The sequence below is a fragment of the Macaca mulatta genome, chromosome 1 (genome assembly GCF_049350105.2).
Source record: "Macaca mulatta isolate MMU2019108-1 chromosome 1, T2T-MMU8v2.0, whole genome shotgun sequence".
NCBI classification, from domain to species: Eukaryota; Metazoa; Chordata; class Mammalia; order Primates; family Cercopithecidae; genus Macaca; species Macaca mulatta.
Genome location: NC_133406.1, coordinates 175,937,263 through 175,962,511, shown reverse-complemented (window position 1 = coordinate 175,962,511; position 25,249 = coordinate 175,937,263). Strand labels below are relative to the sequence as shown.

The window sequence follows — 25,249 nt, the reverse complement described above, 5'->3', positions numbered from 1 at the left end:
CACTCTATTCCTTCCCATCTCATCATCCTTACTTTCTTCCCCACTTGGGAAATCTTAACGAGGAACATCTTCTTGCTCTTTCACTGAAGGTGATGAGGTGATCACATTAAACATGATTAAAAGCGCCCCCGTGGGTCCTGTGGCTGGAGGGATCATGGGATGCATCATGGTCTTGGTCCTGGCGGTGTACGCCTACCGCCACCAGATTCATCGCCGGAGCCATCAGCATATGTCTCCTCTTGCTGCCCAAGGTGAGCTCAAAATGAACCCCACAGGGGAAGCAGCAGCCAGGCTAGAAGGACAGTGGCTGGTTGTGTCAGCCTTTAAGGAATTGTCAGCACAGTGCTATATTTTCAGCTTCTGTGGAGTCATTTTGGAAGTCCCCAAAGCCTGCTTTCTTCTTCAGTGCCTAAACCCTACAAGCTCTATTTTGATCCCCAGAAAAATCCTTGGATCCTCTCCTTACCAGCATTAGCCCCCAGTGGCCTGCTTCTGCAATAAGCCAGCCAGGGGAGCTGGGATGCTGAGTGGGAAATTTTGTTTGTTAGATGTGCTGCCCTTGCCATTCCAAAAAGACAGACAAATCAGAGATACCCCAGATCACTAGTGGCAAGAGCATAATCTGCTCTATTGCAGCTGCCATTATGTAGTGTGAAAAAACACACATTTGAATAATCATATCTCTTAAAACAGGATAAGTCGGCCAAGTGCGGTAGCTCACGCCTGTAATCCCAACACTTTGGGAGGCCGAGGTGGGTGGATCATTTGAGTTCAGGAGTTCAAGACCAGCCTGGCCAACATGGTGAAACCCCGCCTCTACTAAAAACACAAAAATTAGCTGGGCATGGTGGCACACGCCCATAGTCTGAGCTACTTGGGAGGCTGAGGCAAGAGAATCGCTTGAACCCAGGAGATGGAAGCTACAGTGAGCCAAGATCACGCTACTGCATTCCATTCTGGGCGGAAGAGTGAGACTCAGTCTGAGGGAGGAAAAAAAAAAAGTCATCGAAGCCAAGTACAAAATGATTCACCTATAATCATGGCCTCAATACCATGTGCAGTATCTATACTCTGTTTAAGTGCAGTATCTATACTCTGTTTGCAGGGAACAAAACTGTTTAATGGCCATCTCCATCCTTCCTAAAACCCCAGTCCCCGGGGAAGTGTTGACCTGACCTTTTTGGAGATGAAGTTAACTCATCTTCCTGGCCGCTTAGCTCACTCTAACAGCTGTAATGACAGGTTGTTTTTAAAACGTTTCACTATGGCCACAAGCCTGAAGGGGAATCATGGAGTAATGTTGCCTGATTTAGTAACAGGGATAATCACTATGTGCTTCCCTTGGTGAGATTCAGCTAGACTGAGGATGACCGTCGTCCAGTATTAGCTTTTGCCTGGCCTTTTGGAGGCTTTTGTTGCACCATTTTACCAACACAGTCAGTCATGTTTTCAATCCCTTTCCTTCTGTTTCAGTACTTTAGTAGAGGATTAAAGATTTGTTGGCCTCAATCAACTTCTTTTCTCCTCCTTTCTCAGAAGTCGATTTCAGATGTCTCTTGATTACTTGTTCTTCTTGTTTGGATTCCTGCTCCCTCCTCCTTTAAAAAAAAAAATGGGGCATCAGTTCATTCCCTTCTAAGATGGGATTCATTCTTGATGGAATGCTGTCACCCAGCCATCAAACAAGCGCTCAGCAGGGTATTAAAGCGGGTGATTTTGTTTGATTAAATAGTCATGTTTCTCTCTTTTTAATGATGGGTAGAAATGTCAGTGCGTATGTCCAACCTGGAGAACGACAGAGATGAAAGGGACGACGACAGCCACGAAGACAGAGGCATCAGTGAGTATTCAGCTGCCTTGCTGCAGAATGTGTCAGCAGGAGGCTAATCCAGAATAAATATTCTTTCTTATATCCTTTTGGCTTGTATTAAAATTTAAGAAGCTTTGACACGGTGACTGGGTTTTTTTAGTTGTTTTTTTCCGTCCTTTTTTGTTAGGAGTATGTGTAGGTCTTTGTTTTGTTTTAAAGAATCTCAAAAGATTTTATGATTTTTTTTTTTTTTTTTGCATTAAGTGTGTTTGCCTAAAACAGCTAACCCTTTCCTTTATTTCTCTTGCTCTTTATTTCCCAACCATAGTATTTTAGAAAAGGAAGTTTCAGGGATGCATTTTTTTAAAAAATCCTTTAACTAGTACGTACAACTCAGGGAGGAAAAAAGAGCATTTTCTTTATCAAAAGAGATTTCCATTAGTCTTAAGACAGCCTGGCCTTTACCTACTAGACCACAGCTTCCTGATGCACATTGGAGATATGTCATTAAATTCCTCTCACTGCACCAGTTCTAAAATCAGCACCCCAATCCCCAGAATTGTTTAAAAAATGATTTATTCTGGCTTTCCAAAGAGAATTCTCCCAGCATGTAAACGAGCCCTCTCAGAGCAAATGTGCTTGAAACTACAGAGATACTGACATAAGAGTGACATTAACTGTCCTTGACTTCCCACAGTCAGCAACACTCGGTTTATAGCTGCGGTCATCGAACGACATGCACACAGTCCAGAAAGAAGGCGCCGCTACTGGGGTCGATCAGGAACAGAAAGTGATCATGGTAAGGTCTAGCTTCCTGCATTTGAAGACCCGAGGAACCTCGTGTACTCCTGTGGGATGATGCTCACACCCTATTTTGACATGATTTTCCAAAAAGACACACCCCAGCATGCCACCCTTATAAGAGCCCAAGGACAGTTTTGCTTATGTCTTGGCACTCCTCTGGGCACACAGATTGCTTTCAAGTTTTTCTCCATACAGAAGGATTCATATTGTCTAAATGGAGCCTGCTTGCCATCCCACTTGCTTTTCCATAAAATCAGCATCCTCTTAGGTCCCGCTCTCCAGTGTTGGCTGGCAAACAGCAGGATCTTTAAGAGCTTTTTTAGCCATGTCCCCTTGGGGCATGAGAAGAATCTGTGCTGTCCTCCAGCATTCTCTTGCCCTGACCTCTGGCATGGTCTGGGGAGCTCAGAGAAGCCTTCACCAAAGAAGCAAGAAGCAACATTTGCACTGAGCCTTGAGGGGGTGATTAAAGAAAAGGTAGGGGCAAAGAATATTAGAGGCCAAAGGACCAGTGTGTACAAAGTCATGGAGTTGTATAAGTGCCTATAAGATGCTCTGGAAGGGTCAAGGCCAAATTGTGAAGAGGTGCCGAGTGCTAGGTAACTGACAAAATCCACATGCTCTGCCAAAGACTTGGCCATCCCACATGGCTTCTCTCCTTCTCTGAGTCCATATTGCTCATTGTTGCAAAGAACAGCAGATGTATCCCAGTCTATAAGCATCACTGCCACGGTTCCACAAAAATACAACAGGCATGGGTAGTGTTTTTCCTGCCATTGTAAAATCTTTTTATTTTTTTAAGATAGCTGTTTAATTTTCCAGAAATCTGTATTTTCCTCCCAGAATCAAGTCCCTTTTTTTAATACATAAATAATGTACTTAAGCCTTTTTGACTTAGCTTTTTCCATACCTATCCTGGGAAAAAAAAAAAAAAAAAAAGTCCTCCAACAGGGTGTTCCCTGTATCTATACTAAAAAATGCAGAAATAGATATTCCTCAAAGCAACCAACATCACCTTTTCCACTACAGCCAGGGCAAAGAAGAGCAGCTAAAGCTCTGTTTTATAAATTGGAGACTGTTAATTTGGGCTTTGAATGATATTATTCCCGCCAACTAAATAGAAACTTCGGGTTTCTATGGAGAACCACAGCAGAACTTAAATTTTTCAGTTTCTTTGACTTTTTTGCTTTTTTCCCTACAAACCTTTGAACCTGCATAAATTCCTGCTGCCAGGCAGTTCTGTGCCTTCTTGTTTGAATAATAAAACAGGTTTGAGGCTACTAAAGTTCAAGAGAAATAATTTCTTATTCAGCAGAAATACTGAATCCTTTTCTCTCTCTGAAATACAGACTCCTTTTTCTCTGTGTTCCTCAATAGGAATTGCATCAATACCAAATTAGGATTCTGAGTGATGTTTATGATGTTCCATTAGCCTCTCCCATTGTCTTAGTGAAATGGCATATGAAGCAACAGCTTAGATAAAAGGAAGGGTGCAGTGTCCGTATCTGAACACTAAGGCATCCAGCTAAGGGCTTGGTTCCTTTCATTTTTCACCATAATTGGATCCCTGTTATCCCCAAGGAATGAAAAATAGTTTCTCATGCAGACAGAATGTAACACCAAAAGAAGGGGAAGGCATTGACACTCCCCATATTCCAAATGCCTCATAAAATCAATAGAATTTAAATGCGTGTTGGCATCCCTTGAACCAGTACGTGGGTCACTAAAAATAGTGGCATTGAGTTAATGTCCCTGTGATGCCTCGAGGTGAAGCTATATACACCCATTAAACAAGGAAATCTAATTGTTTTGTCGGCATACTTGCTCATCTGTGTATGCTCTACTCTCCTATTTGGTGGATGTATTGGCATCTGCTATGCACAGTTATGCACTGCATAACAACACTTCGCATATACTACAGGGGTCCCATAAGATTATACTGGAGCTGAAAAATTCCTGTTGCCTAGTGACATCTTGATGATCCTGACCCTGTTTAGGCCTGGGCTAATGTGTGTGTCTGTGTCTTAGTTTTTTGGTGTGTGTGCTTTATTTTTTGAGACGGAGTCTCACTCTTGTTGCCCAAGCTGGAGCACAAAGGCGCGATCTTGGCTCACTGTACTTCAAAACTATCATTCCTTACATATTGAGGATCTCGTTTGTGGTAAAAAAATTTTTTTTTTTTGGTATTTTATCTGACATTTAATTATATTCGTGGATTTTCTTTGTTTTTTCTTCTTTTTTTTGGAGATGCTATGTCTTAGTTTTTAACCAAAAAGTTTAAAAAGTGAAACGTAAAAATTTTTAAACTAGAAAAAAAGCTCATAGAATAAGGATATAACGAAAGGAAATATTTTTGCACAGCTGTACAATGTGTCAGTATTTTAACCTGTTATTACAAAATGGTCAAAAAGTTTAAAAAGTTTAAAAGCTTCTAAAGCAAAAAAGTTATAGTAAGCAAAGGTTTATTATTGAAGACAGAAAAAAATGTTTAATAAATTTAGAGTAGCCTAAGTGTATATGGTGTTTATAAAGTCTACGGTAGTATACACTGATGTCCTGGGCCTTCACATTCACTCTACTCACTCACTGGCTCACACAGAGCAACTACCAATCCTGCAAGCCCCATTTATGGTAAGTGTTCTATACAGGTGTATCTTTTTTGTTTTTTTTTTTTTTTTTGAGATGGAGTTTTGCTCTTGTTGCCCAGGTGGAGTGCAATGGCACAATCTGGGCTCACCGCAACCTTCATCTCCTGGGTTCAAGCGATTCTCCTGCTTCAGCCTCCCGAGTAACTGGGATTACAGGCACGTGCCACCATGCCCAGCTAATTTTGTATTTTTGGAAGAGACTGGGTTTTTACGTGTTGGTCAGGCTGGTCTTGAACTCTCGACCTCAGGTGATCTGCCCACCTCACCCTCCCAAAGTGCTGGGATTACAGGCATGAGCCACTGCACCCGGCCACAGGTGTACCATTTTTAAAAATCTTTTATACTGTATTTTTCTGGTACCTCTTCTATGTTTAGATATGTAAATACCTATAGTATTACCTACAGTATTGTGTACAATTGTGTTGTGGTTGCCTACAGTATTCAGTGCAGTAACATGTGGCACAGGTTTGTAGCCTAGAAGAATAGGCTATGCCATATAGCCGAGGTGTGTAGGAGGCTGTACCATCTAGGTTTGTGAAAGTACACTCTATGACATTTGTGCAGTGATGAAATTGCCTAAGGACACATTTCTCAGGATGTATCTCTGTCATTACACAAGGCATGGCTATACCCTAGTACACTATGGAGGGGGCTACAGATGGGAGTTGGTACTTCCTCATGACAGCTTGGTGTAGAGGAAGAGCTTAGGAGATAGGGTAAAGCCAATTCACTTTGAAGCCTACTTCTCCCCGTTTTTTTTCCACAAGCTGTTGAGACCTTAGTGAGCTACCTTAGACCTGAGTTTCCTAATACTTAAAAGTAGGATTAAAAATTCTTACTGCAGTCTGGGCAATATGGTGAGACCCTGTCTCTACAAAGTAAAAAAATTAGCCACGCATGGTGGTACATGCCTGTAGTCCCAGCTACTCAGGAGACTGAGGTAGGAAGATCACTTGAGCCCAGGAGGTTGAGGTTGCAGTGAGCCATGTTTGCACCCCTGCACTCTAGCCGAGAGCTATTTGAGCTCTTTAAGACAGAGCTGTCTCAAAAAACAAACAAACAAAAAAGAAAACCTGCTGGGTGGAGTTGCAATGAGGATGAAATGAAATGACATATGATAGGCACAGTGCTCAGGGCTGACCTCCCTACCTCTGTGCCTACCCTGCCCTGAAGGAATTTACAGTCTAGGAGGAAGCTATAAATGAATGCATGTATTAATATGCTTGATAAAAGATGGAATATGACAGCTTCCTTAAAAGAGTAGGACAAAGAAGGAAAGGGGCGAGAGTTCACTTTTATCTGCGAGTAAATTATGGGAGACCCCATGGAGGAACTGGCATTGACTGGCCCTTGAACTGGTAGGATCGTGGCGCCATGATTCTGTGCTCCCTGATCAGAGTATTTCCACATGAATCCTTGAGTGTGTTACACAAAAGGAAACTCAAGTCTGTAAATACATGACTGCACAACAGCCTAGGCTCTCATGGTATGGTTCAGAGTTGTGATCCTAGAATTGAATTAAAATTGAATGTTACCAAACTAAACTTAGAAACTTTAGGGTGTATTTTTATTTAGAAATATTTTACATCGCCAACAGAATTTCGTTCTTCAAAAGAATCTAATTTTAATTGTTGTATGTTAAGAAAAACTACTCCAATTGAGAATGTTTTTTGAAAGTAGAATCATTTTGGTCCATAGTCTAAGACCACTTAGAATGACTGATTTTCAGCAGTGTTACCCTCATAAGTGGAGGTTAGAAACAATTACTACCTGTGTATGTTTTCAACTATCTATCTGCTTTGCCCATTTCTCTTAAAAATATCATGTTCTGTCCAATCATCTATTGGCTTATTTTTAAGTCAAAAAACACCTATATGTTATTTGTTCCTTGTGAATTTGTATTTTGGTTACTATCTCATCAGAAACTTTATGTAAGTGTATATTAGGCAACATTTTTTTCTTTGTAGAGGAAGATTCCCCCTAGTTCGTGGCAAATTCCAAAATACTTAAAAAGCAAATTCTGAACCTTAAAAACCTGGTCAAAAAATTTGTAGATGAACGTAAGACCATTTTCTAGAGGTGCACAGGTATTCTCCTGCAGTTACACTCTGTGGCCACGAGATGGTGAGTGCGTCCCCAGAGGGACGTCACACCCCTTATAATCAAACGAAGTTTCTTAGGAACTATCAGATAAATATATAAGCAGACTGTCAAAGAACAAAAACCTAATCTCAGCTCTTTTTTATAGATGCCTGACCTCCTTTTTAAAGCCCATTTCTCACTTGAGATTGTATTTGCAGACACTTTGCTACATAAGCCTTTGGACAGTAAAGAAATTTTTCCTTGGAAGTGTTTGCAAATATCCTTTGTGTTTCAAATAGTGCCTCTTCCTCCATGAGTCAGGGACTATGTCTGTCTTAATTCATCACCCTTCCCAGTGCTCAACAGAATTGCCTGGCACTGAGCAAACAATTAACTTGCTGAATAAGAAAATGTGTTTGTCTTTCTCCTGCTTCTCCACAACTTGCTATTCCCTTCTCCCCTGACCCCTTCAGATTTCCATTAATTATTGAAATAAGAGGAAGTTACAGAGGGGTTGAGCAATGGTATCATAGTAAGGAAATTAACTGGAATGGCCATAGTATGAGAGTTTTACTCTGAAAGCACCTCTGTTGAGGTTCCTATCAGAAAGCAGTAGCAGAAGAGATGGGGGTGCCATCCTGAGATGAAGAGATGGGTGCCCTCCTGAGTTGCCTTGGAGACAGCTGCACCATCACTACCGTCCTGGATATGAATCCAGGACCTGTGACCAGCCAGGTTCAGAGTGTCACTGGATTCTGTTATAACCCCTGGATAGAGTCCACTGTATCCTAGAATGTCTTCATTATTAGATGAGACTAGTGAATGTCATACCAGGCAAAGCCATAGGTAACTACAAAATTCATTGATGCCATTGCTTTGGGAGTATAGTATACGTTGGTGGGGGGTGAGGCAGCAGTTGTTTTTAAGTTCCTGCTTTGTGTGAGTTATGTTAAATACTAGGGGTACAAAGATAAACAGGAACTCACTATTTAAGAAAGAATTTGCTAATAGATAGATAGCCTTATACTTTTATTATAATATGGCAAAATCTAAGAGATGTGCACAGAATGCATGTAAAATCACAGAAGGGGCACCAGCCCCCATGTGTGCTGGCAGGACTGGAGGTGGGTGGGGAAAATAGGTTGGGAAAGCTTCCCAGAGAAGACTTTCCAACTGAAGCATGAGGCACAATAGCAAGATGAGGGAAGATGGGAGGGTGAGCCAAGCAGAAGGGCCACCATGAATCTAACACCTCGAATGCTAACATGAATTATCAGTTAGTGTGTGGGTGCTTGTAAATGAGCAGAGACGGGAAGCTGTCCAGGATGTGTTGGAATAATCACTGGGATTTTGCTAAAATCTTGTTTTCTACTTTAATTCTTTACATATATAGCATAAAGTGGTTTCAACATGCACAGCAGTTTGTGACTTAGGTTTTGCAGCCCAGCATCCGATCTGACACTCCAGACTTAGCACTGCTGAAGCTGAGAAACCTATTCTGGCTCCTGGTCTCTTAATCCTGGGTAAAGGCATCACTATTTGCTCAGCATCTGAACCTAGAAACCTCGACCTTTTCCAAGGATGTCAGCTCCCTGGCATCTTCACCAGGCAAGTCCATTCAGTTCACCAAATCCGGCCTACTGTACACTTGAAAAGTCCACACACTGCAACTGCCCTACTTCAGGTCTTTGCCATCTCCTCGAGGCCCATGCTCCAGCACCCTGTCCTCTGAGCCTCTGATCCCACCTTCCTTCTGTCCAGCCTCCCCCTTGCCCCCTGACCACTCCCACTGTCCAATTCTAGATCATAGCTCATAGCTTCAGCCAGCCTTCTTGACCTGGTCTTAGCCTGTCTGTCCAGTGCCATCTCCCACTGCCCCCACCCCCAGCCCCAAGCTTTCACCATTCCCAGAAGCCACCAGAGCCCTTCCAGCTGTTGTACCATTGCATGTACTTGGGCCCTGCTGGAAGTACCTTTACACCCCTGTCTTTACCTACTGAGTCTCGTTTCTCCCATCAGGGCTACCCAATTGTCGTCATCTCAAAGATCTAAGCCAAGTTCATTGGCTTTGGAGTTCCTTTTGTGTGCCTCTGTTTTAGCACATGGGTGTTTCCCCTTCTTGCCCATGGGCCTCTCAGGAGCTGAGGCCTCACCTTAGCCCTTTCCTGTCCAGCCTCTAGCCTGCCACCTGGCACCAAGAAGGCACTCAGTCATGGTGGACACATATGTCAGTGAACACTTCCTCTTCTGCCCTGAATTTGCAGATGACACTTCTGAGATTCTGGCTAGACATCTCCACATATGTGACCCACAGACTCTCAAAATCAAGCTGTGCATAAACAAAATTTGTCTTCTTTCCTGAGACTCAATCTGTGAGTTGTCCTTTCTTATCATTATAAGTTGAAGTTGTAGCCACCTTTCACTACTCCTCACCCCCACAGTCCCCTACATCTGATGACTTACCAATTTCTCTTGCCTCCACCACTGAGATAGCTTTTAAATCTGTCCAATCCCACTGCCCTAGTGTTCTCTATCCCTCATGTGGGCTGTTGAAATAACCTCCTAACTGCTCACTGTCTTTCCTTTGCCTTCATCTCCCAAACCACCATCCTCTAAACACAAATGATCATGCCATTTTTTGGCCTGCTCAGAATCTTGTGCGGTCTCTCCATTTGCTACTCTTCGGCATGGGCTTTATGATCTGACTCAACTTTCTGCCTCCCACCTGCCCTACTCTCCAGCTACCTGCTAGCACTCATCCAAGCCACGTGGAACAGGGATGGCCTTTATATCCACACCTCTATGGCTGTGGTCATCCTGTTCCTTTCTTCATATCCACTTATCAAACTCCTACTCATCCACTTCAGTCCGACTAAAATATACATTCTCTGAAGATTCCTTATTCCCCTAGCCAGAATTAGATATTCCCTCTTCTGGATTTTAATTATACCTCAGTTATAGCACTTACCATTATCTGTGTAAGAGGAAGCTTTGCTTTGTGAGCATCTATCTCAAACTCAACTGTGAAGTCATTAAGGAAAGGTGACGTCTCTTATTCGTGTTTCCTCATCTCCCGCTCCAACTCCACAATGGTCTTCAATAAATGAATAATTGAATGACCAATGCTTCTATTTGTTTCATTTCTCAAACACTAGCTTTTGAGCTCCCTGTGCAGGGACCAGGCTTTCATCTTTGTATGTCTTCCAGTGCCCAACACAGTGACTTGTATTTTGTAGGTACACTGTAAATATTTGCTAAGTTGGACTGACAGCTATATAATTCTATCATATGAGTAACGTTTCACTGAGGACAGAATTTTTGCACAGAGCATACAGTTTCAGACACAAATGACTCCTGCTTGGCTGCATGCAAGAACGTCAGTTTTGCAGCCATGACTGTGACTAGCACTACCCACGGGTAAGTGCTGATTGATGCTAACTGTAGATGCAGTGGAAATATTAATGAGCTGTCACTTCTCAAAATGTTTAAAGGAGATTTTTGCAATATTTAAAAACATGTCAGGAACCTGAGAATGGAATCCTTTGATCAGCAAGGACATTTGCCTTTGAAACATGTATTACTTAGAATACCAAAAGAAATTAAATTTAAATGGGGGAGGTGGGGCAGTTAACACAGAGAATAGTTGATTCCACAGCTAGTTGCCGTGGGTATACGTGGAGTTAGTGTTTCATTAGGCACTAGAACTTTGGGCAAGTTCCTTAATGTCTCTGAACATCATTTTCCTGAATTGTAAAATGGGTATTAAAATATATCGTCAATGGTGTGCAAGAACTGCCTGACACAAGTGCCTGCTACCGAGCAAGTACGCAGGTGATGGTGGTGGTTCTTTTTGTTCTATTGTGGTGTCACACTCAGGCATTTTGAAGCCCAGATTTCCCCACCAGCCCCAGTGGATCTGAGGCCTGTTCAGATCTTCTTCTTGAGGCTGCCCTTTTTTTGGATTTCTTTAATAAAAAAGATCATCTTTATCTTAGGTAGAAGTGTAGAAAGGTAGGTCCCCAATGGTGGCTAGCCATGGATGATGGGATGTAGGGTGATTTTCATTTTTGTGTTGCCGGTTTGGGGATTTGGGATGAGGGTTCTGGGGTTTTTTTTTTCTCCTCCATACTTTCTCAGCTGTCTAAAGTGGTTATGTACGTATTGTCTCATTGTTTTAAGGGAAAAAAGAGTTATCACTAAATCTCTTTAAAGATAAATTACTTTAGCATCTGCTGACAGTCTGCCAGTGTTTGCACCTATGTATTGCAAAGGCAGGAGTACCTCCCAGTGCCCTAGAAATTGCAAGTGAATCTTCTCTCTGCGTCTTGAAGCTCTCAGCTGTGTGTTTGTTTTGTTCTTTTTCTAGGTTACAGCACCATGAGCCCGCAGGAGGACAGTGAAAATCCTCCATGCAACAATGACCCGTTGTCAGCCGGGGTCGATGTGGGAAACCATGATGAGGACTTAGACCTGGATACCCCCCCTCAGACTGCTGCCCTACTAAGTCACAAGTTCCACCACTATCGGTCACACCACCCTACACTTCATCATAGCCACCACTTACAGGCGGCCGTGACGGTACACACTGTTGATGCAGAATGCTAACGATCTCCTCACCTCCACGCCAAGACGAGATCTGGGAGCTACCGAATGTTCTGGAAAGAAAAAGAATCAGCTTAAAACCCACAGCAAGAGACCTCCCTCATGTTTGTACTTTGTGCAGAGTTGTTTGAGTCATTTCCTGCCTGATGACATGGTTAAAAATGAGAGAAACAACAACACAGTCACATTTGTGAAGACGTGAGGCTGGCTCTGAAATGGAGGGGAAATAAGCCTGATGAACGAACCTGCCATAACACTAATGGAAGGGAACAGAAGGCGAGCCTCCAAACACAGAGACGGAACCTGCAAGTGAAGCTGAGCCAGAGGAATGTTCCGAAGAGCCAGAAGCATTCAGCTCTCCTTAACTGGAAGAGAGAAAAATCTGCTTACCCAGAGACTGGAATGTGGCACATGCAGATACAAATGTGTGCATTGAAGATTTCACTTTGTTTCTTAGCGGTACCTGGATACCACAGTTGCTGTATGGAACTCATGCTCTAAACGATGCATCTCAAAATTTCTAAGTAAAGGATTATTTTTCTACTATTTATTGAACTTTCAAATATTCTCAAACTTTGGGGAAAAGGAAAGGAAACACAGGAGAAGCTTTCAGCAGTTGCCCCGAGCTATTTTGTGTGTAATGAAGTGATTCTTTGATTAAGGAGCTCTATTTCTTATTTAACTGATATCCCACTGCCCCACTCCACAAAATAGGAAAATGAAGAAATCTTTCCCTCTAACTTGTTTACATCATTTCATGGAAACACATCTTTATTTGTAATGCAGTATTCTTTCTCTGTGTTTGACAGAGATGGGGAGGGGCAGAAGAATCTAAGAGGTTTTAAAAGAAATGTTTTGTTTCTTATGACTTGTTTCCACTCCTCGCACAATGCTAGTCTTAGGTTTCTACGAAACCTAATGTTAGAACCGCATCCTTTCAGCTAAGGGAGGGTTGGATTTATTTTCCTTGTTTTAGAGACTACAAATTTTTTAATGCCCCATTTCGACTAGAATACTGACATATAAGGGAAGAAGTTTTCTAAATTGTGAATGTCTGGTTCTTAATTAAAGATTCTTTTTTAAATATTACAGTTAAAAGCTGCTGCCAGTTATCCAAGACATTATCCACCAAACTGCTTTGTGATTTATACAGGGACTAATCAAATCTGGCTACTATAACATGGGGCATTGTAACTTTAAAGTAGTGTTTTAATTACAGTGATGTATTTTAGACTCACATTTTGTGATTCAAATATGTTATAAAGACATTCTTGCACCGTGGTAAAGAATGTGTGTGGTAAATCTCCGTTTATATGTAGTTGGAAAAAATTCACTGAATAATGTTTTAATGATAGGGTATTATGATACAGTGTAAAAAACAATTGGTTCTTCAGCAGTACAGAAAGTAAACTATATATGTGCTATCAGGAAACCCCTTCATACTGTGTATAAAATTGCAATCTAGTGAAATAAACTGTATGCAACAGACCACTTTAGTGGCTACAGTGATTGTTAATGTACCACTCCTTGTGCCTCTAGGCAAGTTACATTCACTTTGTAACCTAGCAGGTCAGTTGCCAAACTGAAAATAGACCTCTTTTCAATGCTACAGTCAACTTCTAGGGCTTCTTGACCATCTAGATCAAATATGCAAACAACTTAACAATGTAATGGGATAAAAATGTGTAGAACATAGCTCTCCCTTCCTGAGCGTCTGTATCCATGTCACTAATAATAAATGGTTCTTCTCTAACTGCTAAAAGGATTGAATTAGTTTCCTACCTTCCCAGAAATTAAACTTCCTCATAGGATACTAGTTCGTTTCCTAAAGTTGAGAAACTCTGTGTTAAGAAATTGATTGAGGAGGGAGAAGTGGAGTGGAAACTTGGTGGTTTCAAGAAAAGAATCACAAAACTTAGAGCTTAAAAATGAAATAGGTGCCATCTATACAAACACAATAACAAAATACATTTTGTATCTTTTGGGTTTTTTTGTTTGTTTTCATTTTTGAGATGGGATCTTGCTGTGTCACCCGGGCTGGAGTGCAGCGGCGTGATCTCTCAGCTCACTGCAACCTCTGCCTCCTGGGTTCAAGTGATTCTCCTGCCTCAGCCTCCTGAGTAGCTGGGATTATAGGTACTTGCCACCAGGCTCGGCTAATTTTTGTATTTTTAATAGAGACTGGGTTTCGCCATGTTGGCCATGTTGGTCTCGATCTCCTGACCTCAAATGATCATCCACCTCGGCATCCCAAAGTGCTAGGATGAGCCACCGCGCCGAGCGCATTTTGTATCTTTTGTGATGAGAGTTTTTCCTATTCCAAACTTGAGGGAAAAGTAATTGAATGTTTATACCTAAACCAAAACATTGCTGAGTTTTAAAGATCCTGTGAAATATGACATACAGGTTGAAGTTTTCATCTTCTATAATTATCTTTTATCTAATCCAAGGGTTACATATAATGTCATTTAAACATTCGTTGTCATTGTTTAAATGGCAAAATATGTTTCCGGAGATTTTTTATCATGGTGCCAGTTAACAGTGTTTGTTAAACATGAGTCTTCCCTGAGATCCTGAAGGAGGTCCTACCAATATCTTTTCATTCATCAAAACCTCCTGCTGCCGATAACCAATATTACTTATCAATGTTGATAAGTATCAGAACTAAGGAGATTCCAGGTCACTTTATATAGCTAGGAAAAAAATGTCCTATTGTAGCCCAAGGAAAACAGGGCTCAGGCTCATGCTAGTCCTCATGGCATATACAGTTCATCTGCTTTTCAGATAGGTTTATTTTAGAAATTTTGTAAACTATACTGTAGGGTATGTTTTTTCCTCCAGTTGATTGAATACTCATCTAAACCTCATTGATAATATATTTGAAAAACTTAGGCAATGTGAACTTGTTTTGCCTATCAGAGTGACTGGTATGTGGAAAGAAGTCCTGAAATACCACAAGTTCTTTTTCCCATGGCGATGGACTGCCCTAATGATTACATTTTTTTAAATGTATATCTGGCAGAATAATTATATTCTTGAAGCATGCCAGCCGGGTCCAGGTGCCATGTCTCTCACCTGTAATCCCAGCATTTTGGAAGGATGAAGTGGGTGGATCACATGGTCAGGAGTTTGAGACCAGCCTGGCCAGTATGATGAAACCCGGTCTCTGCTAAAAATACAAAAATTAACCAAGCATGGTGACAAACGCCTGTAGTCCCAGCTACTCCGGAGGGAGGATTGCTTGAGTCTAGGAGGTCCAGGCTATAGTGAGCTGAGATCACGCCACTGCACTCTAGTCTGAGCAACAAAGTGAGACCCTTTCTAAAAACAAAACAAACAAAAAACCCATACCAGCCAGGTCTCATCTATGTCCTTTTTGGTCTGTTTCAGAAGAGGAGGAGTAATGATTTTCCTGACTGAGATAGAATGCCATATTCAGGAATTTTTCCTAATGTTTTAGTTAAAAAGAATTTTAAGTTTCTGTATCTATTACTAGGCATTATAACTAGATATTTTTTAATAGTTAAGTACACACATTGAGATTGAGATTTTTCTAGATTTCCTCCATTCTCTCTCATCAGCCCTAAATTGCTCATTATGGCCTCTTCCTTCTCTTGTCCCATAATTCAGTGTTTCTCATTTTTATTAATTATTGCTCCCTCCCCTTGAGGAAGAAATTTTAATTTAATTTAAATTCTCCCTAACAAGGGAAATTAAATACTAGAGGATAAGGTTTTCTTTGGATTGGGTTGCATTTTGGAGAGATACAAATCATTGTAATCTCCGTTTCTTTTCCTTCTGCAATAATTCGTTTTCACTTCTTTATAGGCAGTATCTCCTGCATTGAGAATGTGTGCCCTAAATAAAGGGGTTCTCCAAAGTTTTGACTTCAGCGCCTTTTTTCAATACTATTTGTTGCCCTCCATCTCTTTTTAAGCTACACATACTTTCTTGTCATTGCTTGGGGTGGTGAGCACTGAATTAAAAGCAAGAAGGCCTGAAGTTGAGTACATAGGAATGAATGAAACAGACATGAGCCTTTTCCATACTGAATGTGGAGATGTAAGTGGATAACAGGGTTGACTCCCCAGTATTGCACTCCCAGGATTGTTTATCCCACAATTCCATTGACTTCAGTCATAGAGTTGGATTTCTTAGTCCTATGACAAGAATAATAAATCCATCCTACTTATTTGGTCAGAAACTAAGACTCACTGCAACTAGCATAAAGCATTTTTCCTGATGGTAGGGGGAACATGTGACCTAATTTGGTTCAATCTGACTGAAAGGACGTGGGTTGCAAGGAAAGATTCTGTCTCCCAGTAAATGTGAAGAAGCCAGCAGGTAACATCTATCCTAGCTGGCTGCCATCTTTCTTTCACCAGTGTCAGCAGCTTCAGGGTGACACTGATGCCATGGACAGCGGAGTACAGAGAATGAAAGAATAGGACATCTTAAACTGCTGACTCAGCCAGCTCTGAATCCCATCCTACCTCTGGATTTCCACTTATGGGAGATAATAAAATGTCCTATTGTTTAAGATCAGTTGAATTGACTTTTTAATACCTCTACTTGAAAGCATCCAGTATAGACATAAAACCAGCAAATACAAAAATATAAGTACACCTTCACATAGGGCCATTTGCTGTGAAGGCATTGGAAGAGCAATGGGTGAATTAGCCCACAATGGGAGTTGGGGGGAACAGAACCTGCTTTAGATTTGATGCTCGTGGGAAGCCTCTGAGAGGGTGATGCTGAAGCTGCCACCTGAAGAATAAGAAAGAGCTAGATAGACAAGGGTACAGTGGGCAGGCAGATATTTCAGACAGAGGGAATAGAACCTCAGTAGGCCTGAGCTATGAAAGCATCAAGTCTAGTGCATTGGTCAACAAAGGGAAAGCGAGATGCAGTGAGAATGAAGAGGCAGGAAAATGAAGTATATATATATAGTCTCACTATGTTGCCCAAGCTGGAATGCAGTGACTATTCACAGGTACTATCATAACACACTAGAGCCTCAAATTCTTGGGCTCAAGCAATCCTGAGTAGCTGGGACTACAGGTGCATACCGCCATGATGCCCGGCTATCTATATTAAAGACCATTCTGAATTGAAAATACATTGTAGGGCAGCAAAAATGGAAATGTGGACAGGAAACCATTGCAGAAGTCTAAGTAAATGCAGGATGATGAGAGTGAAGACAAAGGAAAGTGGAATGGTGAAAAATATATTTTGGAAGCAGAAAGGATAGGGCCTGGCTGGTTGTGGGCCAGATATAGAGAGTGGTGAGGAAAGGGTTCATGGCTTGAACGATTCCATCACTTGCTGTGCTGGAAGAGACGAGTAGAAACAGTTTGGTGAGGAGGATAAGGAATGAAGAGTCAATGTTTGATGTGTTTGGCATAAAGTGGCTAGAGGTGTCAAGATCATTCTGCACACCTCAGCCCAGTAACAGTAATGCTGATGTTGCTCATGGAACACTTGCTTTGTAATAGGCATTGTGGTAAGGTCTTTCTGTGTGCTAATTCATTCAATGTACTTTAGCTCTGATTAGTCAGTACCGTAGAAGAGCTGTCAGTCTAGCCTTTTTCTCTACCTAATTCTCCTAATGGCATGCTCCACAGTTCATACCCTCCTTAAATTCAAAACCTCATCCTGCTACCCCTTGCACATCTCTGCTGTGCTCCAGCCAGCTGGTCTACTGACCAGAAACCTGACTTTCTCGATGTGCTATGTGTCTTTATGTGTTTGGATCTTCTTGTGTGTTCTTTTCAGCTCTTAAGAAAAATAACCACTCTTTTCACACCAGCAAGTTTCAATTCAAATACACCTTAGTCCATGGCCAGGTTTCTTAACTACCCCACTTACCCACCCCTATGTCTGATTTTTAAAGTGAGCTCTGACCCTTTGAATCTTCCAAAGCTGTTACTTCTCCACCAGTTATGAGATTCTAGTTAATCTTGCTTGGATGTTAGTTGCCTTTTCATATGAACTGGTTTGTTTTTGGTTTTGGTTTTTGTTTGGTTTTTTTTTGTTGTTGTTGTTGTTGTTTTGAGACTGAGTCTTGCTCTGTCACCAGGCTGGAGTCCAGGGGCACGATCTCGGCTCACTGCAACCTCCATCTCCTGTGTTCAAGGGATTCTCATGCCTCAGCCTCCCAAGTAGCTGGGACTACAGGCACACGCCACCACACTCAGCTAATTTTTGTGTTTTCAGTAGAGACAGGGCTTCACCACATTGGCCAGGCTGTTCTCAAACTCCTGACGAAAGTGCTGAGATTACAGGCATGAGCCAGGACGCTCGTCCCTCCTTTTCATATGAACTCTTATAGCCCCAACTAGACATCAGCTTTCTCAGGGCAGGGACTGTTTCTTATTCCTCTTTGTAGTGCCCATGGCACCACACCCTGGACTTACACAACTAAATTTCTAGAGTGCCAACTACAGTCACAATTAGTTGCAAGTTATAATAATATGAGTAATATTTAAAGCAGTAAATGAAGCCAAATGATTTCTCTAAATCATATGCTTAATCAATTAGTACAAAAGATTTTTAGTATATTGTACTAACAATTTACATAATGTTGCAGGTTTGAGTTTTTTTAATGTTATCTCTGGTATGAAAACCCTCAACAACAATACAGTTTCAGTAGGTGAGCCTTTTAAAAGCGACCTATATTTTATTACAATAATTTATATGATATAGATATACTCCTAAATGCAAAAACAATTCCTAATGGCTAATTTAAATATAGATTTATCTATTCAAAATAGTTTTAAATAACATTCCTTTTGAAAAGAGAACTTATATACAAAACATTTTCAAATCCTATTTCTTATAATACTACTTGTATTTCTTTCATGCCATTCCCATTCTATTTCAGTGCGGCTTGATTAAAGTATTTTATGCAACACTATACCCACCAGGATTACTGTCTTAGTTCTTAGGCCTAGTACTTTTGGGGAAAAAAAATTACATAATGAGATGCTTGGCTCCCCTCCAAAGGTATGTTCTTAACTTTCAGGGATCCTTGGCAATCCTTTAACCAGACCCAGTTGACTCACTTCCACTTCCCTCTAAAATCCCTTCCCATGGCCGGGCACAGTGGCTCACACCTGTAATCCCAGCAGCTTGGGAGGCCAAGGCAGGTGGATCACCTGAGGTCAGCAGTTCCAGACCAGCCTGGCCAACATGGCGAAACCCCGTCTCTACTAATAAAGTGCAAAAATTAGCTGAGGATGGTGGCACTTGCCTGTAATGCCAGCTACTCAGGAGGCTGAGGCAGGAGCATCACTTGAACCCGGGAGGCAGAGGTTGCACTCCAGCCTGAGCAACAAGAGCGGGACTCCATCTCAAAACAAACAAACAAATAAATTAAAAACCTTCCCAAACATGTCCACATCATTTGCCCCTTTACTCTGTCCTGCCACTGTTTCTCCAAAGCTGCCCTTGGGTTCTACCCTCGCATTTGGGTATAAGTCCCATAACTTTTATCCCTACCACATAAAAGTTGCTCTCAGACATCATCCTGCTCTCTGTTCTCTCTCAGAGGAAGGAATGTTCCTGCTCCTTTGCAGTGCCAGCCTGTACACGTTTGATGTAGTTGCATCAAAAATGCATAGCCTCAGCTCCACTTTCCCACCGGTGGTTCCTACTCTTTGAACCTAATGCACATTCAATTATCCTCTAACCTAAAAATACAAAACTTCCTTAGCTTTGCTTTCCCCTCACATTACTATTCATGTTTCTCTGTCTTTCTGGGCTCACATTTCAAAATCATAGTGTTCGCTCAAGACCTCACAAACGGCCTCCTCCTGTGGCCACATGGCTGCACGTACTGCCCCTGCTGAGTTCATCCTAGGTTATGACTTCCCCTGGGAGCAGTAAATGCGCTCCTTCTCCCAGGTCTGCACCCCTACCTCCGCCCCGCTGTCTGTTTCCTAGAATCCTGTCCCCTTTTGCAGTTGTCTGTGTGGTTCTCTACATGGGTATCTCCCCAGCAGTTCCAGTACCAGAGATCCCATTGTGCCTTCCCTACTCTGAGCTGCTGTCACTGTGCACCCGGACACTGCAGCAACCTCCCCATTGTTCTCTCCATTCCTTTTCTTTCTTTCTTTGTTTAAGACAGTCTTGCTGTGTTTCCCAGGCAGGAGTGCAATGGTGCAATCTCGGCTCACTGCAACCTCTGCCTTCTGTGTTCCAGCGATTCTTATGCCTCAGCCATCCCCCAGATAGCTGGAATTACAGCTGTGCACCATCACACCTGGCTAATTTTTGTATTTTTAGTAGAGATGGGGTTTTGCCATGTTGGCCAGTCTGGTCTTGAACTCCTGACCTCAGGTGATCCACCCGCCTCGGCCTCCCATAGTGCTGGGATTACAGGCGTGAACCACCATACCTGGCCTTCCCCTCTCCATTCTTATTTCCTCCAATTCATTCTCTATGCGGTGGGCAGAGTAATCTTTTTGTTATTGAAGTGCCCATTCCCATGACTGATAAGTATGCATGTCACATATTATAAAACTAACCACTTTAAACTGTACAATTCAGTGGCATTTTGTGCATTCAAAATGTTATACCACCTACACTTTGAGAAATAAAAAATGAAATCCTAAGCCCCTGGACTGACTGAACAGATACCCTCTTGGCCAAGGGAACCCCAGAGAAACATTAAAAACTGATTTCCCAGTCATGATGGGACCAGAGGTCCAGCGCGCCTCAGGATGCCTCTTCCTTACTAGGCTTTGACCAGAATTCTTTCATAAGCAGCAAGCAGAAACCAGCTCTGGAAAATAAGAACAGACAACTCATTCCTTCATTGCCTTCAGCCAATAATCTGAGACCAAAACTGGACTCCTCTTCCCTTTTCAGTTTCAACCCAGCAAGCGCCCAGCATTTCTTACTGACACGAGAACACCCACCACGGACTGGTTCTGGAGGAGTTTTGTGTCTTCTAATTCATCTTTTTTTTTTTAAGAGTTAGGGTCTCAGTGTGTCACCCAGGCTGGAGTGCAGTGGCACAGTCGTGGCTCACTAGCAGCTTCAACCTCCTGAGCTCAAGTGATCTTCCCATCTTAGCCTCCTTAAAAGCTGGGACTGCAGACACATGCCATCAAGTCTGGCCAATTTTTAAATTTTTTGTAGAGACAGGGTCTTGCTATGTTGCCCAGGCTGATCTTGAACTCCTGGACTCAAGCAGTCCTCCCACCTCAGCCTCCTAAAGTACTGGGATTAAAGGTGTGAGCCACCATGCCCAGCCTTCTCTTAATTTCTTGAGTAAACCTTGCTCTACTCTACCTCAGAGTCTTTGCATGCACTGCTCACTCTGCCTGGACCACTTCTTCTCCAAGCCGACCTCTCCCAGCCCCATCCCTCACCTGGATAACAACCACTCCTCCTCAGATCTCCGCTTCCATGCTACTTTCTCAGTGACTACCCACGATGCACTAGCATGGAAAAGAAGTCACTTAAACGCAAAACTAAGTTCGGATGTGCTCCTACCCGCTAACAAGAGAGGGTAGCATAATTCTTATCAAAGGGAAAATCTCTCTGTATACTGGCCCCTTCTACTTACAGAGGGAAACAAAGGCAGGCTGAAACTCTGACTCACCTGCCAGTTTTTTCTTTGTTATTAAAGGAGAAGCGTCTTTTTTTCTCTTTTTTTCTTTTCTTTTCTTTTTTTTTTTTTTCGAGACGGAGTTGTGCCTTATGGCCCAGGCTGGAGTGCAGTGGCGTGATCTCAGCTCACTGCAACCTCCACCTCCTGGGTTCAAGTGATTCTCCTGCCTCAGCTTCCCAAGTAGCTGGCATTACAGGTGAGCGCCACCACGCTCAGGTAATTTTTGTACTTTTAGTAGAGACGGGGTTTCACCATGTTGGCCAGGCTGGTCTCGAACTCCTGACTTCAAATGATCTGCCCGCCTCGGCCTCCCAAAGTGCTGGAATTACAGGTGTGAGCCACTGCACTCGGCTGGAGGAGCCTCTTTATTATGTGACATGGGTCTGCATAATAAACTGGGATAAATTGAGCTTCTGAATCAAGAAGCTGGGAGATATGTGGAAAGTCTTGAGGCAGAAACAGGACCCAAGCACAAAGGCTCTGGTACCCACAGAGAAAGGTCACCAGTGAGCATCATGACAGGCACCAGTGGAAGACAGCAGAAGGAGTGTTGAGTGTAAAGCTCCGCAAAGTTTCACTAGAGTTTCATAAACTCACACATCGAATGAGTGACTTGAAGGGAAATCAAGGAGAATGAACGAAGTTCCAATGGGCCAGGGCAGAGCAGAGAAAAGAGAACAGCTGCAGGGATGGGAGACAAGTGAAACAGAATTGAGTGAGGCAAAAGCTCAGAGCCAAGGATAGCAAAGCCCTGAGGAATTCACAGGAATCTTGAGAAGGTTACTGGACTTCCTGTAAGACACGGGATGAAAGGTCCACGCTAATTTTATTTAAGTCTCCAAGGACAGCATGACCTCAGAGGACATCTGGATATGTGTCAGCACTCTATGCTAGATGTCTCCTTGGCTCTCATCACACTTACTGCTATTTGTTTTATTTCTGCCTTCTCGCCAGCCTGTAAGCACTGCCTGGTTGGGGGGAAATCAGTCTTCATGCTACTACATCCTGATGCCTATCTCAAGCAGGCACATAAAACATATTTACTGAGTGAATACATTTTTTTGTCTGAACAGAATTTAAAGTGTATTTTATTTAATTTTTAATTTTTGTGGGTACATGACATATACACTTATGGGTTACATGAGATGTTTTGATTCAAGCATGCAATGCATAATAATCACATCAAGGTAAATATGGTATCCATACATCATTTATCCTTTGCATTTCAAGCAATCCAATTATGCTCCTTTAGTTATTTTTAAATGTACAATTAAATTATTTTTTACTGTAGTCACCCAATGGTGCCAACAAATACTAGATCTTACTTATTCTATTTTTTTGTACCCAATAACTGTGTCCCCTTTCTCCCACCCCACCCCAACTACCCTTCCCAGCATCTGATAACCATCCTTCTATTCTCTATCTCCATTAGTTCAATTGTTTTAAATTTTAGCTCCCACAGATAAGTGAGAACATGTGATGTTTGTCTTTCTGTGCCTGGCTTATTTCCTTTACCATAATGACCTCCTGTTCCATCCCTGTTATTGCAAATGACAGGATCTCATTCTTTTTTTGTGGCTGAATAGTACTCCATTGTGTATATGTACCACATTTTCTTTACCTATTAATCTGTTGATGGACATTTAAGTTGCTTCCAAATCTTGGCTATTGTTACGGTGGATTTTAAAGAGGAACATAAGACCCTAAAATAGGATATTTCTATATTGTTTATTTAGCCCCCATCTGAAAGCCCCCTCACTGCCAAACTGGAAATAGGGTGGAAAACACAATTGTAAATTCAAGATACCTGAAGTGGTAGGAATATGTTTACTTGCTAAAAGACTGGAAGAGATTGAAGTTGCTTTATTTATCCAAAGGTCCCACAAGCACATCAAAATCAACCTACAACTATAAAAATATCAGAAGGAAATAAAACCCTATGCTTATGACCTTAAAGTGAAGAAGACCTTCTTAGAGCCTGAAAAAGCAGAACTCATAACCCAAAGGTTGGGAAAATTTAAAAGTTTTGTACCACAAAAATAGCCTCTCCCCTGCAAAATGGGGTCGTTTTAATTACAAAAGAAAAAAAAAATAGAAGAAAGTCTTGGCACTTAGAATACTAATGTATATTAAAGCGAACTTCTAGAAACCTAGCAAGCAAAAGAGAAATGACCCAATAAAAACACTGAACTCAGAGTTCCTCTTCAGAGAAAAGACAAATAGCTAGTAATCATAAGAAAAAAAAATTCAACCTTTTCAGAATTAGTGAAATACAAACTAAAATGGGGTAAGATTTTTCAACCATAGAGAAGCCAAAACTTCAAAGTTGTCTAACACTCTAAGCATTAGTGGGAGTGCATACATTTGTGTAGGTACTTTGGCAAATCTATTGAAATTTAAATGTATGTAACTCTGACTCAGAAATTCCACTTCTCCACACCTATACTACAAAAACACATGGGGCCAGGCGCAGTGACTCATTCCTGTATCCCAGCACTTTGGGAGACCAAGGCAGGCAGATGACTTGAGCCAGGAGTTGGAGACCAGCCTGGGCAACATAGTGGAATCTTGTCTCTACCGAAAAAACATTAAAAGTTAGCCGGGTGTGGTAGCATTCCCCTGTAGTCCCAACTACTCTGGAGGCTGAGGTGGGAGGATTGCTTGAGCCCAGGAGGCAGAGATTTCAGTGAGCCAAAATCGCGCCACTGCACTCCGGCCTGGGCAACAGAGCCACACCCTGTCTAAAACCAAACAAAACAAAATAAAAACACATGTGCACCAGGAAATTTGGCAAATAGGTTTACTGCAGCATTTGTTGAAATGGAAAAAACTACAAACCATCTCAGTAATGACTCAAAATGTAGAATACCTATATTATGAAATACTATGCACCATTAAAAAAAAATAAGGTAAATTTCTATGCACAGACATGGTTATATCTATGATATACTGTTGGGTAAAAAAAGCGGTCGGGCACGGTGGCTCACACCTGTAATTACCAGCATTTTGGGAGGCCAAGGCGGGTGGACTGCTTGAGGCCAGGAGTTTAAGACCAGCCTGGTCAACATGGCAAAACCTCGTTTCTACAAAAAATACAAAAAGCACGTGCCTGTAATCCCAGCTACTCCAGAGGTTGAGGCACAAGAATTACTTGAACCTGGGAAGTGGAGGCTGCAGTGAGCTAAGATCACACCACTAGCCTGGGCAACAGAGCAAGATCCTGTCTCCAAAAAAAAAAAAAAAGGCAAATTGCAAATATATATATATATATATATATATATATATATATAGTGATGCATGCTGTCTTAAAACAAACACAATAAAATTATATGTTTTCTAAAAGAACAGATACATGTTTGTGAATACATATAAAGAAAAATATTATTAGGCTCTGCACCAACAGACCCCAGTAATTGCTTCCAGGTAGGGATAAGAAGGGGCAGCACTGGGCAAAAGATATTAGACTTCTGATCTGTCATGTTTCACATTTTTGCAAGATAAAATGTAAACATACATCGTTTGTATTATTAAAAGAATTTGAAATTCAAAATTAAATGCATAACAATAAGATACTACTCAGCAATAAGAAGAGATGAACATGGGCGGGGCATGGTGGCTCACGCCTATAATCCCAGCACTTTGGGGGACTGAAGCGGGTGGATCACCTGAGGTCAGGAGTTCGAG

At 41.9% G+C, this 25,249-nt stretch overlaps 1 protein-coding gene across 4 annotated transcripts in view; it reads left to right on the top strand.

The window, feature by feature from the left end:
* Positions 1-13,708, top strand: part of CACHD1 (cache domain containing 1) — a 226,820-nt gene extending 213,112 nt beyond the window's left edge. For 2 of the 4 annotated variants that reach the window (XM_028832884.2, XM_015141703.3), the window contains 4 exons: positions 90-251; positions 1,763-1,840; positions 2,508-2,609; positions 11,711-13,708. In XM_028832884.2, coding sequence (XP_028688717.1) covers positions 90-251; positions 1,763-1,840; positions 2,508-2,609; positions 11,711-11,949 — 581 coding nt within the window. In that variant the 3' untranslated portion in view covers positions 11,950-13,708. Of the gene's footprint in view, positions 1-89; positions 252-1,762; positions 1,841-2,507; positions 2,610-8,737; positions 8,957-11,710 lie in introns of those variants that run through there. The other 2 variants (XM_077954745.1, XM_077954743.1) reach the window with 1 other exon arrangement.
* The last annotated feature ends 11,541 nt before the right edge of the window (positions 13,709-25,249 follow it).